General features: G+C 48.7%; 1 protein-coding gene across 1 annotated transcript; it reads right to left on the bottom strand.

Annotated features, from left to right (window-relative positions):
* Positions 1 to 9,152: 9,152 nt before the first annotated feature.
* On the bottom strand, positions 9,153 to 10,058 carry TSSK6 (testis specific serine kinase 6). Its single transcript, XM_009924723.2, has one exon. The coding sequence runs from the start codon at positions 10,056 to 10,058 to the stop codon at positions 9,225 to 9,227; it is 834 nt and encodes a 277-aa protein (XP_009923025.2). The 3' UTR covers positions 9,153 to 9,224.
* Positions 10,059 to 13,202: the final 3,144 nt, after the last annotated feature.

Genomic DNA, 13,202 nt, shown 5'->3' with positions numbered 1-13,202 from the left:
TGAACACAAAATTAATGCCTGTGTGAAACCTTCACACCCCTCTAGCTGATGATAAAATTCTCATCAGCTCCGCGGGGGCCAGGACCTCTCCCCGCTCTCATGCAGGTTTCTGCGCAAACACCAAGCAGATCATTACAGAGCTTCCAGCTGGGATCATAATGTCATTTCCTCTGCTATTTGCCTGGATTCCTTTTTCATATCTTCCCATTCCCTCCTCAGGCTTGCTGAAGAACTGCTTTGTGCATTTGCAGTTTACCTGCCAGATAGCTCTGGTGAAAAGGTTTCCCCGGGTTGCTGGAGAAATCCATGCACTAAATGGAGAGCTAGTACCTACAGCTGCTATGAAGCACGCGCCTCCTTTTCGGGTCTGTGGATGCGATATGCAGCGTGCACGCTTTGGCACGAGTCCTCACGCTGGCCCATTTGCAGGCCAAGAATCGCATCTCCCATCGTTAGGGGACGTAACATATAAATCACGGCAGTGGGGGGAATGTGCTGCCAGCAGTCCCTGACTGAGCTCCTCTTCAAAGCAGGCGGTGTCCGCTCTCCCCATGCGCTTACAGCAAATACAGAGTGATGATGTATTGTCAGGGCCTCTGAGCTTGGCTTCTCGAGCCCGCTTTCTACGCGCAGTCTGACAAGGGACATGAAGATGGAAGGAAGAAGAAATGTGGGGAGGCAGCACAGTGCTGGCATGCTTTGAAAGCCGATTCCTTCGCTCCAGATGTTCTAAATCACATGTGGAGAAGTGTTTGTGGTCAGATGCTGCTTGAAGCCGATTGTTGATAGTCTCCTGGGATGGCTCGTGACAAATTGAATAATAAAAATGCTAAAAATAGCATAGTTATTCCCTGGAAAAGCAAAGTTCCCACAATCCAATGAGCTGGGAAAATTGTTGAACTTTCTTTGGACACAGCGTGCTCTTTTTTTGTGCGTGTGTTCTTCAACCTTCCATGGGCCTCTGGGCTTTTTTCTTATGACCCTTCCTCCTCCTACCAGCTCCGAGCAGCCACGTTTCCAGGCTCCCCAGCAGCAGCTGAACTGACCACTAGTCATCGACTTGAAGAACAGTCTCCCGCACTCCTTGAACCTCATAGTTTGTTCCCTGGTGTCACTGGTTGTTGCGAGTTTGTCTTTGTAGAACCTTTTTTTTTTTTTTTAAACCATGGGGAACGCTGGCTTACAAGACGTGTAGCGACAGCACCACGAGATCTTTACCACAACAGCCCATCGCTGACAGCAGCAGTCCTCTACTGCCCGTGCCTAGCCTACGCCACCGTTGATTTCTTTCCGACGTTGTCTCCTCATGGCACCGCGAGGTGCGGTACTGACCTTCCTTCCTCAGTGCGTGGGCAACCGGGGGGCAACCACCGCGCAAGGGTTGGGTACTCTGTGTGTTGCCCCTAGGCAGAAGGCTTGAGGCCAGCCAGCGTCCCAGGGCTCTCCACCACAGTGCTCGGTGAGGTCAGGTCCCGCTTGAGAAGTTCAGACTTTAATGAGTGGAAGTGGGGTTTTTCGGTGGTGAGACGAGAAGATTTGCTACAGTCTGCTTATGCTGCAGTAATGAATTGCAAATCTGGTGGTGGAGATGATAAAAGCCATGGGTAATGACAAGCTATGGAAATGTTTGGCGTGCCCAGAGTGAGATCGCATGTACTTTGCTAGCCAGCAACAGCCCTCATCGTTTGACAGATGCTAACCACGTACAAGTGACCTGAGTCTGCCTACTACCAGCAAAAATGTCACCATTACAAAAACTACCCTTCTGTGTGCTGTTTTTTGTATTTCTCTGATACTGGAACTAGCTATAGACTCTGTCCTATTCTGGCATGAATTGCAGCTCTGCAGACATGTATACTTATTTAAAATTTTCTTGCCGATAAATTTAGGGCAAGATCTTGGAAAGGTGAGCTCAACTTCAGTGATGCATTGTGATGATCTTTTTGTGGGTGATGATTTCAACCATAACTCAATATAGTGACTTGTTTTATCTGACCATTCATTCTGGAGGCCAGCAATATTTAAACTTTCAGCAGAGTTGATAACTGAGGTAGTCAGCATTTTAGTGTACGCACTCGGTTAAGGTCCTGGTCCTACATGCCAGTCTCCTCTGATGCTTTTTACTTGATAGGAATTTCCACACACCCACCAACCCACTTACCAAAACCTCTGTTGCTCCCCTGCTGTCAGACAGGTCATAAGCTGATGTCCGTTTTTGTGTCCTCCCTGACTGCTGTGGGGCTGTGTGGCTGTAGAGTTTTGCTAGTGAAACATCTGAGGTGTGGCTGTTCCTTGCTCATGTAAAAATCTGAGGCACGCAGCAAATTTAGGGGTAGAGTAAAACCAAAGAAATGGAGCAGGGTGCAATGAAAAACACAAATGTTTTAGAAGTGTTACAGACGAAATATGAAAAGGCTCCAGTTTCATAATGAAATTAAGTTTGTGCTGAGCTGTTGGTCTGAAGTTTAGATCCTGCACGATGTCTTGAGAATAGCATTTGTAATAGATTTAATCTGCTGACAGACTGATGCTCCGTCCCAAAACCACCAGCACAGTTGTCTCCATGAATGTCTTCCTGCCAGGCGCTGCCTGAAACAGTCTAACAAAAGATAGAAAACTGAAGTTGCTTCTTCTGCCCTGAAGATGAAATGAAATACGTGGTGGCTACAGGAAAGGCTACAGCCACCACGGCAGATTTCCTCCAGGGAATGTCCTGAATATTTTTCTGCCCTGAGTAATGTCTCTCGCTCACGTCTTCATACTTAACCACACCGCTGAATCAGAAACTATTGCATGATGAGCTCAAGATGTACACAAGCAAGCGGCTGTCCTGCTTACCCAGGCTGGCTGAGCTCTACCTCCCCATCCCCAGCTCCCCCCCTGCCACTGCTGCTGCCCTGCCTGCGGCCGCGCTGCTTCCCCGGGCGCATCATTCCCCATCCTCCCTTCTCGGACTCAGGAGGTCTGTCCTCGCCTGTGCCTGGGCCACCCCTCTGCACGACAGGTGCTTCCTTCAGCAGCAGTAGTTTCCTTCTACTCTGACACAGTGGTTTGAAGACCTGTTGTTTGTGAGGACTTGCTTGTGATATTTCTCCCCCTCTTTACAGGAATATGTGTATTTCTCTGCAGGCTGTGTGTAGTAGGTCCAACTCTCCCATGGGTCCTTCCTCCAGCAATTCCCTGGATCCATCACTAGTAAAAACCATAGCTCTCAGTATTGGAAAAGATAATTGGCTGTATCACGCACAGAAAGCAAGACTGCTTTCCTTGAGATTTATTCATCAATTATAGTTTGCCCTGGATGGCGCAGTTCGAACCATTTTCCAGACGGGGAGAAATACGTCAAATAGAGAGGAAGCTATTGTTATAGGAAATGACTGGGTGCGTATGTGCATGATTGTGTGTTTTAGGTCCTCCATAATAGCTGTGCTATTAACAAGCTGATGAACATGCAAATGAGGAGCCAAGGATTATCATTATATTTGAGACAACAATGTGTATTTTGGGTTTTTTGCTTGTAATTAATGAGAATGTTGTCTGGTTCGTTGGTGTCCCCTGGGTGAGGTTGGTTGTTCGCTGTGCTCTGCTAGGAGGACGTAGCAGCCAGTGCGCTGTGCTAATCTTGCCTCTCCTTTTTGCAAACCCCCTTTTGCCTGCACCCACTGAGCCCTACCTCGTACTTGTGGTGGAACTCCAACATCTCACCAGCATTCAGGCTGGCGATGCCAATGTCTGAGTTCAAGCTAAAGCCATGTCAGCTACAGTGAATGCTCCAGCTGTATATTTAATTAAGGTTTTAATGGCAATGGTGCATTTGTCCCTCTCTGGAGAACACACTTATATGACAGCGCTGTGCAGAGCATTATGAAAAAAATGAAGTTGCCAGTTACGCTTCCAGTGGGTCAATACAGTACGTGGAGAATAAGCAAAGTGACCATATGGAGGAGGAGTGGTCAGGGATTTCTTAAGGGCTTGTCTGATGGCGCTCAGTTCCCTCAGCTACTCTTTACTTTAAAACCATTTAGTAGGATTTGAGAGCTCTCGGCATGTGGTGGGATCCAACCCCTTTGTAAATACACTCCTATGAGGGTGCAAGGTGATCTGTGAACCCGTCAGCTACTGTGCTGACTCATGCTGCTGCTATTGACTTTGTCTAGTTATTGGTGTTAAATTGGGTTGCTAAGAGGCTTTCAATGAGTTTCCTATTTTTTTTAGCAGGAATCACTTGTCTTGTAAAACACCCTGTGAGCTGTGCTGCCCAGAAATGCTTCTCTGATGCTAGGTAATATGTGAGGCAAACAAATCACCATGGTGTCCTACCGTTTGTTCTTTGTGAGGCTGCCAACAGATTGCATGGTCCAAGAGAAGGTCCCCTCCTGTGGCCAAGGTGCCTCTCATTTAAGAGGTGAGATCTTCTGCAGCAGGGATGATCAATAACATCCGTACACAGGACCTCTCCTAATAGGGCTCCTGTGACATTTAGGTGCTACCTGAATATACTGAACATCTGCCAACTGAGAGAAAGAAACACCACTTATGACCTTCAAGGAATCTGATGGTTGCTGCTGTGGCTGATAATAACATGAGAAGGAACGCGGGTGGGAGGGGACCTCGGAGGTCTCCAGTCTAACATCCTGCTCAAGGCAGGGTCAGCTCTGAGATAAGACCAGGCTGCCTGGGACTTTGTCTGGTCAGCCCTTAAAAATCTCCAAGGATGGAGATGGCACCACCTCTCTGGGCAACCTGGGCTCACGATACATCCCGTGGATTGTTGAAAAGGGGTGTTAAATGCATTTAAGAAATTTGGATCCCATATTCAGAGCATGGAAAAGAAGCTCTAGCCACCTGCTTTTGTAGTATATTTCCTTTCATTCATTCATGAGATAAAATGAGATTGATTTGGAAGCAGTTTTGGAAGAGGCAATTCACATGCCTTTCCAGGCTATCAGATATTGTTGAATTTATTATCATTTCAAGACGAAGTCATGATCTGACCAGAAGACTGGAGGCCCAGGAAGTTTTGAACTGTAATGTAAAATGAAATCCTCTTGGCTTGAGGTAAGCCACTTAGTCTGCTCACTATAGCACGGGGAGAATAATATTTACCACTTGGTGCTAGTGCGAGGATTGAAGTTTGCTAGGTGCTGTGAAAATGAAAATATTACTCACAGAAAGCTTCCTGTCTTCAAGGAAAATTATGTGCCTCCAAATCCTGTCCTTTGGTGAGAACCTCTTGTTAGCTTTTTTTTAAAAATTACGTTTAATATAATCAAATGGCTTAAAACGGGAAAATGTTTGCCCCCTTTCTCCCTCCCTATCTCTTCCAACAGCCAAGTAAGTGTAGAGACCTGCAGAGCAGTGGACTGTGAAAAGAGAAGAGGAGGAGATCTTGAACTGAAGAAGGGTTAAGATGCACAGAACAGCATGGCAACCCGTAACTTGGTACAGCGTGGGGTCTGAAAAGAGAGAGGAGGACGCTAGGTAGCTGGATAAAAGGCTGCTAGCACTAAAGACTGCATTTATGGAAAGGTTAATGTATTCAAGCAGAGTGAGGTATATTTATTTGCTAAATTGCCTGTTGAAAGCTTTGCCTTCCCAATGAGGCAGGGGCACTCTGGTATGTCTCTCACCCAACCTGCCCGCGCTGGCTCGGCCAAGGGTAATTGAAGCAGGTCGTTAGCTGCAGGCTGGGCAGCCCAGCTTTGCTGTAGGCAGAAATGTACAGCCCTGAGAGAGCCAGCTCGAGAGTTAATGCAGGAATACATGAGGTGTTTGATTACCCAGCAGTGTTTTCCCACAATTCATGAATATACTTATCTCCAGAGTTTTGTAACAAGTAGACTTTTAAATAGCTGAGTCCTAAAGCTTATCAGACACATCGGCTCTGACCTAAAATCTTGAAAGCAAATTTTGCTTAGCTGAAAAGGGAGCTTTAATGTCAACGTGCAGTGAATTTTCTCTCTTCCTTTCATTTGCCCGAAATAAAGACTGTATTGCAGGCAATGTGATGCTGAATTTGGACAAAAGACCAGTGGGAGGAACGTTATGCTAAAAGTCTGGAAGACGTCTTTGAAATTATTAAAGCTCTTCTCGGATTCAATGGGGTAAAATTGCTTCAAGATGCTTAGAAAATATCTTGAGAAAATGCTAAACACTCTATTCTGCTGAGTACGCTTTTGAGAGTCCCTCTAACTGATTTCAAGACATGGGTCTAAAAATCTGGAGGACTTTCCAGTGAGTCTGTCGGGTGACATAGGGCATGACGGCAGTGGATGACAGGGCTGTGGATGGGGTAACGCTCAGACCATGTAGAAAGCCAACAGGAGCCAGACAGTGGCATATCACAGAGCTGCCTTATACAGTCTCTGAACATTTCCCGTCTTGTCCTTGAAGAAGGATTAAATAAAATATATTTATTGTGTATCTTGCACGGTGATCAGCTCCCCCATTGAAAGTTATTTATTCGGTGCTGGTATTAGACAGGACCCTTCATTTCCAGATCGTACCGCTCCAGTACGTTACAAACAGCCTGAAGAGGAGAGAGTCACATTGCAGAACGACACCGGTGGGACTGATAGGGATATTGATAACCCAGTGTGGCTGTTTATGCCTCCCACGGGTGCTCATTCAAAGTTCAAGGGCTCTCCCATAAATGCAGGGCGCTGTGATTCACGGCTGGGATAGCAGGGCTCATCTGCCACAAGTCAGGGAAAGGGCACTTCCATCGACTGTGCACCTCCCAGGAAGGCTAAAAAGCTTTTCTACCCTCCTGAGGAGGATATAAGCCCAGGGAAGCAGCAGGCTTAGCACAGGCAGAGCCAGGAGGGGAGGGATGCTCGCAGAGCGTGGCCCCGGCCCCGCTGCCGGGGCACGGCCGAGGAGCCTCCTCCCCAGCCTGCTCAAGCCCTCTGGTTCTGCTCTCCTTCAGAACTGATTCCCCATTGGTGTAAATTAGAGAAGAATTGGTTTGAGTCTCTAATTGTGATTTTTATTTTTAATCTGCATAATTAGACTTGTAATGGACTATTTTCACAGTGTCGGGACTGCTCTGAGATCGTTACTGCTGGGCCCTGTGAGATTACCATCTGCGTGGAGAAGGCGAGGGCTGCCGGGCAGCCTTACGAGCCTCCTGTGGCTCCTTCAAATCACTCACCACTTGAACCCCGGCTGCTTTCCCAAGCCACTCAAGGGGGTACATGCTTGCAAAATATTAGTCATCTGTCTCAACTCATGTCCTCAACAGATGCAATTGTTTAGGAGAATGTGGTGCTGAGGGGAGATTAATAGGGTCTGGGTTTCAGAATGACTCATTTTATATTAGCTGTGTCTTTAATGAAAGAAAATTAAAAGAAAGCAAAAGGAGAGGCAACACAGTAGCACCAGGTCTGGCACCAGGTTTCTGCTTCCCAGGTTGTGGGGAGGTGCTTGGAGGTAAGCAAGGGCTGGAGTGAGGCAGGGGATGGGGCTGAGAAGGTACCTGGATATCCTGGGGTGTGGATTGGGCAGCTCTCCCAAAGGACGGTGGTGGCTTTGGGGAGGGATGAGGCTGATGGGGTGGTTGGAAGGCGAGTAGGAAAAGGAGAGTTGAGCCTTGCTGAAAATCTCACTACCCTGAAATCCGCCTCTTCACTTCCCACATCCTTACGACTTCTCTCCTTTTCCATCCCCAGCATCCTCCTGACCCTTCCTAAGCCTGTTTTGCCAACCACAGAAGGTCCCAAGACACCCTTCCTATCCCTTACTCTGTCTACTTCGGACTTTGCTGCTGCTGCTATGAAGTTTTATTTTGCAGCTGCAGGGAGAAGAACAAAATAAATCTTCATTCTAGGGGTGGCAAAATTCATTGTAGCCCGCGTGCTGAAAAGCCTTGGGCTGGCTCTACTGCCACATCTTGTTCTACTTAAACTGCTGCTTTTAATAGACCCAAAATGTTTGCTTTGCCAAAGATGTTTCCTTCTCTTCCAGCAGAACCATGTGCACTGGTTTGCTCATGTAAGAAGTAGCCTGGCTGCGGGAGCTGCTGCCAGGGCTGTGTTGTGTTAGAACACGTGGCACCAGCAGCACGAAGACTGGCGGACCACCCAACTGGAAATCTCTGTTTGACTTCAGTTTCGGTGGCAGCTAGATCGGAGATTGTTTAAAGGGGATTTGAAATGTCTCATGAAAGCACATTTCAGATGCCAGCTCCTACCTTTATTTAACCCTTTGAAAATGGCACTTGCCGGTAGGGATCTGTGGTAGATTTGGGGGGTTGCATTCAGAGTAATTGGTAAGTTTCTATGTTGAAGCTGGACAGCAGGTGTTAGCAAAGCAGTGCTCCTTTATATCTTTATCTCTTTCCCATTTCAGGTTCTCCATAGTTAGTGGCATTTCCTTCTCATCAAATATCTTTTGGCAGAGATTTCAAATGTTGGTACGAATCAATATCTGAGACATGTAGTTGAATGTAAGGCGTGGATGTCAAACCCACACCAAAACTTTTGGCTCGGTAATGCTGTCCAGTTGCCTGCAAAGCTCCTGCTGTGAATTTGGGCTGTGAATATCACTGTGAGATCTAAATGGTGGTATCCAAACGATGTGAAATTTTCTCTGCAATAGTGATTTGCAGGACCGCTACTTCTCCCCGCCCATCAGCTCAAATACAGTTTGGTGGCAAACAGGGTTGAGGACAAGCCAAGACCCGCGTGAGAGCAGCTTTCCTTCTGCAGTCCTGGGCAGTGCCCTGTGGATACAGAGGGTGGGGAGCAGCAGAGAGGGCTATCTGGGCGGGGTTTTTGGTGTTCGTTACGTGTAGTAGGGAGCAGGCGACATAAAGGACTGTGCTGGTGCACATTGCACCTCACCACCCTGCCCTGGCCACGCTGGCTCCATGGGAAAGCCCCGACCTGCCTGGCGGGGGTGCAGGTCCCCGCTGCGGTTGGGCAGCTGCTGCTGGTGTAAGCAGCCCCACACTTTGCTCTTAATGTAGCTGAGCTGCTAGCTCAGCACGGTCATTGTGTCTTGAAACCCAACCCGCAGCAGGCTCACGTGTCTCCTTTGTGGAGGGATCTGGCCACCTTCTGAGAGCACATAGCCTTGCCGGTGCTTGAAGATCAATCAGCTCCACATACAGGCACCCCAGGGGTCAAAATGATCAATAAAACACAGAAATGCTTTTCTACCACAGCATTGATTGCACTAAACTGTTACCGCTCTCCCGGGATCTCTGGGAAGGGCTTGCTCCTTCAGATGTCCCCCTTCAGCCAGCTGTTCTTGGCCACCTGCTCTACACCCGGCCTGGAGGCCGGGCTGAACTGGAGCAGTTGGGTGATGAGGGCTTGGCAGGGCTCCGGCAGCGGGGGCAGCCCCTCCGGGTACAGCACCCCTCTCTTCTGCTGCTGGGGCATGCTGCGGATGTGGGTGTCGTCAAAGGGCGTGTAGCCGGTCACCATCACATAAAGCATCACCCCCAGGCTCCACATGTCGTACTTCTTGGCGTCGTAGGGGATGCCCATCAGCACCTCCGGGGAAGCGTAGGCTGCCGACCCGCAGAACGTGGTGCTCAGGTCCGGGTAGCTGTTGGCCTCCTTGCTAAAACCAAAGTCAGTAAGTTTGGCCCGGCGGCCGTCAGCGGTGAGCAGCACATTCTCACACTTGAGATCCCGGTGCACCAAGTTGCGGTCATGCAGGTAGCGAACGGCCCCCACGACCTGTGCGAAGATGTCCCGGGCCTTGGGGACGCAGGGCAGCTTCCCCAGCTGCTGCACCAGCTGCAGCAGGTCAGTGGCTGCTGCTTCCATCACGATGTAGAGCTTCCCATTGCAGACCTCGATGAGCTCAAAGATGCGCACGATGTTGGGGTGCCGGATCTTGCGCACGATGGAGAGCTCCCGCGGCAGAAACTTGTACACGAAGGCTGGGGGTGCTCGTCGCCGGTCCACCACCTTGATGGCTAAGGGGCCCTTGTATTTGTTGGAGGTGGCCGCTTTCACCTTGGAGAAGCTGCCCTCCCCTAATGTGTGACCCAGCCTGTAGCCCAGCTCACAAAGTAGCTTCTCTCCTGCATTGTTTTTTGGCATGATGTGTGATCCCAATGGGCTTAATCGAAGCTGGTGTTTTGTTCCAGGATTTGAAAGCTTTAATACATGGTGTGTGGCAGCTGTTGACCTTAGCTGTAGCCCATGGTCCTATGGGTGCCTCTGTGGGCTGCAGGGCTCACCCCAGTATTATGATGGAGTGGAATGTTGTGTGGCAGCGCCTTTGTGAGATGACAAGGGTGCCTGGTGGGTCCCCCCTGCTCACAGGTGTCCCAGGCTAGAGTTTTTATCTTTTCCGTCTCTTCACTTGAGTTTTCAAAATAGGGCTCTTCGCATGATGAGAGTTCAAATGTCAGCTTTCTGGGATGAGGAATCCATTTGGGGACCTATACCAGTTTTCTGCAGGGTGTTAGTTATATTAAAATCGAAAGTGCACAGTGGTACAAAGGAGTGATTTCTACTGTCCCCAACTGCAAACCACCTTGGCTGCCTGTAAATATTTACTTTTTTATGATGATGGTGCAGAGAGCTATTTTACTAGGTAGGCTTTCTGACTTCGTGTGGTGTGGATAGGCAACTTTAAATGCATCTTTCAGAAGAAACAGCTTTTCAGTTTCTCAAACTTGGAACTGCTCTCCCTCTGTTTTTATCAAAATGATATTTTGGAGACCTCCAGAGAAGGAGTGAGACCAGAGATCCTTCAGAGAGCTTCTGTAATTTAGATTTTTAAATGCTTTTAGTCAGTTTTAGTTGCCATAAGGTGACAGTTTATTGAAGCATGGGGAAGGAGCAGAAGGTAGCTGGGCTGGGTCTCAACATTCACTCTGGAGCAAAGCGTCCCTCCCATTGCATGCTGCGCCTCAGGCCAGTGTCAGCTCCTTCCTCCGGGTGCTGCATCCTTGGCTCTCACAAACAGTTGTTTCTGGTTTGTGCTGGGTTTTTTTAAGCTGCTTGAGGATCCTGTCCTCCCTGTGGAGCCCACATTTCCTTTCCAGCTGTACAAAGGAGCCTAGGACCACAAAATGTCCGTCTTCCTAAATACCGACCTAAATTCTATTTTTAATTTCTGAATATGTGTTTCATTCTGCAAATCGGTTCTAAAGAGGAATAAGACTCAACCGAAGATGGAAGAAAATCTTCCTCATCTTGTCAGTGTCCTGATGTAATGTGAGGAAATTAAATTAATTAAAAACTGCAAACAGGTCTATATGTGCTGCGGGGGTGCTTTGCCCGGACTCCTAAGGGCAAGTAATGTAATCGTCACGTCGAGTTTTATCTGCTGTAGAAGTTGTGAGTCAAAACCAAACCACTTTCTCACTTCAGATGCTATTTCTGCAGGCCAGTTGGAAGTATGGGAGTTCGACGTGCCGTGGAAGCGCAGTTGCCAGGCGTGTATCATCAGGCACGCACCATCAGGCATGCTGCCAAAAGGCCAGGCAAGCCGCATGTACGTTGCACGATGGAGGATTTGCTCCTGTGCAGAGGCTACCCTGTCTGGAAACGCTCAAGGTCAGGCTGGACGGGGCTCTGAGCAACCTGGTCTAGTTGAAGATGTCCCTGCTCGTTGCAGGGGGGGTTGGACTAGATGATCTTTAAAGGTCCCTTCTAACCCACGTTATTCTATGAGTCTACGATTCTATGCTGGCCACTGAGGAATGTCCTCGGTCCATCCTTATCTCCTCTGAAGAGAGTGGAGGCCCCACGTGACGGCCAGGGCTATGCCTGGGGCTGACGTCTGCACGGAGGCCGAGTGGAGGGAATCCCACACGCACGCAGAGGTGCAGGACGTGACCCAGCCAACGCTCTCTTCTTTCTGTTTGAGCCGTCAAATAAACGCCCCCAGATTTCTTACTTCTGAAGTGGATCTGAAAGAAGCCATTTCCAGAAGTTCCCGTTCAGAAACTGCTGTTACTTAAACACAAAAAAATCCCACCTAGCAATCAGTAGACCAGATGCAGAAAGCCATTTTGCTGGATACACATGATTTCCTGGCACTTCTCCTCAGCCCGTGAGTCATAACCACAGTGACTTCAGCAGAGCCCTGAGCTGGACTTTTCACAGGAGCTGGGAACTTTGTGGTGGCTAAACATAACTGAACCAACGTGGGCATTTTTACAAGGGAAAATGCTTAGACCAGGCACCCCTTCCCTGCTTACTAGCGAGCACCTTTGGAAAATGCCATCGTTGCACGCTCTGACAGAGAGACGGATGTGTGTGTAGCTATCTATAGGGGTTTGGCTGACGCTCAGTGTATCTTTTAAAACAGGAACGAGAGTTCACGTTATAGATGCATTCCCAAAGCCTACAGGTAAAATCCTCCTTTACGAGAAACCTCTTTGAAGCCCCCCATAATAACATAACCAGAAGAGGTGATGTCCAAACCGCAGCAGAAAAAACAAAGCGGCAGCTACGAACTGTGTTGCAGTGGCAAGGAACAACTTCGTGGAGTCCCGCATTGCTGGTAGCTCTCCATCTGCTCGAGGGAGCTTGTCTCTTTGGGGAGGTTTTCAGCAAGCTTGGCTGAGGAGGACGGTTTCGGGCTCAGTAAGCCCTCCTCTAAGCCCAGAAAAAGCACCATGCAGTTAGATGCTGCAGGAGCATCCCGGGGCTGCAGGGCTTGAGCAGTGCCTCGGAGGGAAGAAAGCCCTGGTGAAAACAGGGACGGAGCAGCTGTCGTAGCAAACGCTCCCCCTCCCGTAGGCTCCAGGCTAAAACTCTGCGAGCTGGCTGTACTGCCAGGGCTGCAGACAGCTTTACTGTCCATCTCCCTGCTCCCGACCCACAGCTCGCAGCGTGGCCTGGGACTGCTGCAAAAAAGCTCCCACGACAGACAGCAAGAGGCGTGAATGAGAGGTTTGGGGTTGGCAGGACACTGTCAGGCGGCGGCAGAGGAAAGATATTTGAGCTCAGCTTTTTGTGCTGTGCTTAGATCCCCGAGAAACAGATTTTTGCCCTGTTAGCTGCTGGCTCAACAATTATTGGTGTGAAAATGCACCAAAAAATCTCTTTTGCTTTCAATCCCTCCACCTCAAGTACTGCTACCTGTGGTATAAATATTTAGGTCACATCAATGTACTTTAGTAGGGTACTCAGTACCAACACATAAAAGGATGACCAACTTCTGAGCTCTCTGGTACATTTTTTGCATCAAAGCTGTGTTTGTAGAACTGACTTGTTCCATTGCTC

The sequence above is a fragment of the Haliaeetus albicilla genome, chromosome 4 (genome assembly GCF_947461875.1).
Source record: "Haliaeetus albicilla chromosome 4, bHalAlb1.1, whole genome shotgun sequence".
Lineage (NCBI taxonomy): Eukaryota > Metazoa > Chordata > Aves > Accipitriformes > Accipitridae > Haliaeetus > Haliaeetus albicilla.
Note: the sequence above shows the minus strand (reverse complement) of the source record. Positions and strands in the feature narration are given on the sequence as shown.

What these genes read in the sequence shown, in the direction of transcription:
- TSSK6 (XM_009924723.2), bottom strand. Translation starts at nt 10,058, where the DNA reads ATGCCAAAAAACAATGCAGGAGAGAAGCTACTTTGTGAGCTGGGCTAC.